The 3,004-nt window shown below is 53.3% G+C and overlaps 1 protein-coding gene across 2 annotated transcripts in view; it reads right to left on the bottom strand.

The window, feature by feature from the left end:
* Positions 1–2,416, bottom strand: part of ACOT6 (acyl-CoA thioesterase 6) — a 7,727-nt gene extending 5,311 nt beyond the window's left edge. The window contains exons 1-2 of one of the 2 annotated variants that reach the window (XM_034643000.1): positions 2,054–2,416; positions 1,134–1,765 (exon numbers count right to left, since the gene is read on the bottom strand). In XM_034643000.1, the coding sequence (XP_034498891.1) occupies positions 1,134–1,590 (457 nt within the window). In that variant the 5' untranslated portion in view covers positions 1,591–1,765; positions 2,054–2,416. Of the gene's footprint in view, positions 1–1,133; positions 1,766–2,053 lie in introns of those variants that run through there. The other variant, XM_034643001.1, reaches the window with a different exon arrangement.
* Between the last annotated feature and the right edge of the window lie 588 nt (positions 2,417–3,004).

Below are 3,004 nucleotides of genomic sequence, written 5' to 3'. Positions count from 1 at the left end.
TCCCCCCCCCCCCCCCCCCCCCCCGCTTGTGTTCCCTCTCTCGCTGGCTATCTCTGTCGAATAAATAAATAAAATCTTTTTTAAAAAATTCCTTTGGAAACTTCCTTTATATCTTAACCCCCCCCCCCAAGATACGTGTTGGCAATCATCCCCGAAACATATGGCCCACCGATACACATCTGAAGGGTCTCATGACTAAGGTTTTATTAGATGGTAATAAATGACCCTTTCCCAACAGTAGCTNAAGGTTTTATTAGATGGTAATAAATGACCCTTTCCCAACAGTAGCTAGCCCCCTCAAGGTCCTGGAGACCTTGCTTCCAAAATTCCTTAGAGACATATACTATTCCTAGCCCCCTCCCCACTTCAGGATATAAAATAGGCCATTTCTCACAACCCCAGGGCAGCAGCTCCTTCTTCCCACGCGTCCTGTCCCCATGCTTTAATAAACCACCATTTTGCACCAAAGTTGCCTCAAGAATTCTTTCTTGGTCGTCGGCTCCGGACTCCACCCCACTGAACCTCATGTATATTCCCCAACCTCATCAATGATCCCAGGGTCCTGGGACTGGGTCCCACATCTTTGGGTTCCCTATTCAGCAGGTAGTCGGCTTTGCCCTCTGCCCCTCCCCTCTGCTGCTGCACACTCTTTCTCTCTCTCAAAATCAATAAAATCTTAAAAAAAAAATCACTGACAGACTGTTTATGATGGGAGAAGGTGACCATCAATTTTTTTTTTTAGGATTATGGGGCACTGCCTATGTGGGTTTTAGGTTCCTTGGAAGTTTGATGTGAAAAGAGGCAAAGATCACTCTCGCACAACGGCAGAAGTCATTCCCTAATACTGGTATCTGAAACACAGCCGCCTGGCTGGCACTTGAAATAAATGCACTTTTTGAGTGCTGAATGCACTTTTCAGCATAAAGCTAAGGAGTGGCAGTGACTCTAGAAAGTGCCGCCGTGAAACTTAAGAGGAAGAACTTCTATCCAGACTCCATGATAGACTCCGGAGCGTGGGGACGAGCTTAGGAAAGTTCCATAATCATGTGGTACCCCCAGGAAAGCAGGAGGCCGCCCGGGGTGCCAGGACTCCACCCGGTTCTTCAGAACGGCCTGGGACGCAGGGCGCTCACCTGGGGGCAGGAAGAGCGTGCCGCGCACTCGGCCCGCGCGCACCGGCTCCCGCCGCACCCCGGGCCGCAGGAAGTCGCGCTCGTGCACCGCCCGGCCCAGGAGTCGCCCGGCGTCGGGCTCGTGGCCATCGAGCACCTCCAGCTCCACGGCGAAGGGCGTCTGCACGTCCCGCTTCACTAGCCGCGTCAGGGGCTTCTCGGGCTCCAGGGCCCACACGAGCCCCATGGGCTCGACCCCCACGAAGCTGCCGCCCAGCGCGGGCGCGCGCGCCAGGTCCAGGAGGCCGCCGGCGTCGGCTTGGTACCGCGCGTGGGCCCGGAAGAGCGCGCCCTTCTCGTCGCGCAGGGAGGCGCGCAGCGTGACGGGCTGTCCCGGCGCCAGGCCCCGCACGGCGACGCGCACGGGCTCGTCCCAGCGGCAGCGGCCCGCGGGCTGCAGGATCACCCTCGCCGCCATCCTGATAAGGGAACAGGGGAGTGCGGCTTCCCAGTCACGTGTCCACCCAGGTGTCTCTCCATCTCGCTGGGAAGCAGTGGCAGTTGGAACCTTTGCGCTTCTCGTCGTGAACGCGCGTGAGACGGTCTAAGCAGCCGTGTGCGGTCTCCTAGCGTTTGTGCAAATCCACTAGGGTCTGATCGGAAGAAAGTAGCTGCTAAATTAAGAGTTCATTATTAATTCTGCAATCCCGCGCAGTAAGTGTGGAATAGAGGTACAAAGACTGTAGAGATAGGGAAAGATACTGGCAGTTCCAAGAATCGGGAGTTTGTAGTTATAAAGCGTCCCAGGTGATTATAATTCAGATGATCAGTGGAGAAACAGCCTAATCCTTCCCTTGCCTCAATCCTTTAGCGAGCCTTTTTCCTAGAGCTAAGGATACCAAGGGTGGCTTCAGAGCAGGTATTTATGGAGCGAGATCTACCTGAATTCCGGTCTGATCCTGCTCCGCAATAGCCTGGTGATCCTTAGGAAGATGCGTAATTAAGGCTGTGGATCCAGTCTTCTTGTCTGTAGAAAGCATATTGTGATGCATACATGGGCGAACGTAAAAACACTGCACTGATGAAGCTATGTAGCAGGTGCTCAGTAAGAGTTTCGCTTTTAAAGGTTTTTGTTTTTGTTTTGAGAGAGAGAAAGCTCGCTTGAGAGCACTAGTGGGGAAAGTGGCAGGCAGAGGGAGAGGGAGAAGCAGGCTTCCCCAGGAGCAGGGAGCCCCATTCCGGCCTTGATCCCAAGACCCTGGGATTACGACCCTAGCCGAAGGCAGACGCTTAACCGACTGAGTCACCCAGGTGCCCCCAAGAGTTTTGCTTTTCTGTCACAAATCTGGTTACTGGCAGTGTGAGTGTTGAGTTGTGTCAGAGTTCTGGCAAGAAACAAGTGGCACTTTCCAATTGGGTAATTTGTGGGGAGTTCCGTAGAGGGACTATTTCCAAAGGAATTGGAAGGTTAAAAAACAAACAAGGTTGGGTGCAGAACCTTGGGCCCTGAAGGCTCAAGGTCAAAGTGCTGCCTGGCAGGTGGCTGTAGCCATGGTGGTGGGAGGAAAGCAATCCGTGGTGTGATAGGAGTGGGGAGCAAGTAAATACCTTGACCTCACTCTCCTCCTGCCCTTCGGATTTTTGCCAGTGCCGTTCTTTAGCTGAACCAGCCATTCAGCTCAGCCTACTTGGTTACACAACAAGGTGGATGGAGCACACAGGAGATACCCAGCGAGTGGAAGCTCAATACGTATTTATAACCTGAACAAAAAGAAGCCGGACTAGGTCCCAGATCTCAGAGTTCAGGGAACTTTGACTGCTCTACCTCCTGAAGTAACTGCTGTGGGGTATTTAAAGTACCTGCTGTGTAAAGTGTTGCAGGCTGGGGCACG

Source organism: Ailuropoda melanoleuca, chromosome 14, assembly GCF_002007445.2.
Source record: "Ailuropoda melanoleuca isolate Jingjing chromosome 14, ASM200744v2, whole genome shotgun sequence".
Classification (NCBI taxonomy): domain Eukaryota; kingdom Metazoa; phylum Chordata; class Mammalia; order Carnivora; family Ursidae; genus Ailuropoda; species Ailuropoda melanoleuca.
This window is presented reverse-complemented; position numbering and strand designations above follow the sequence as displayed.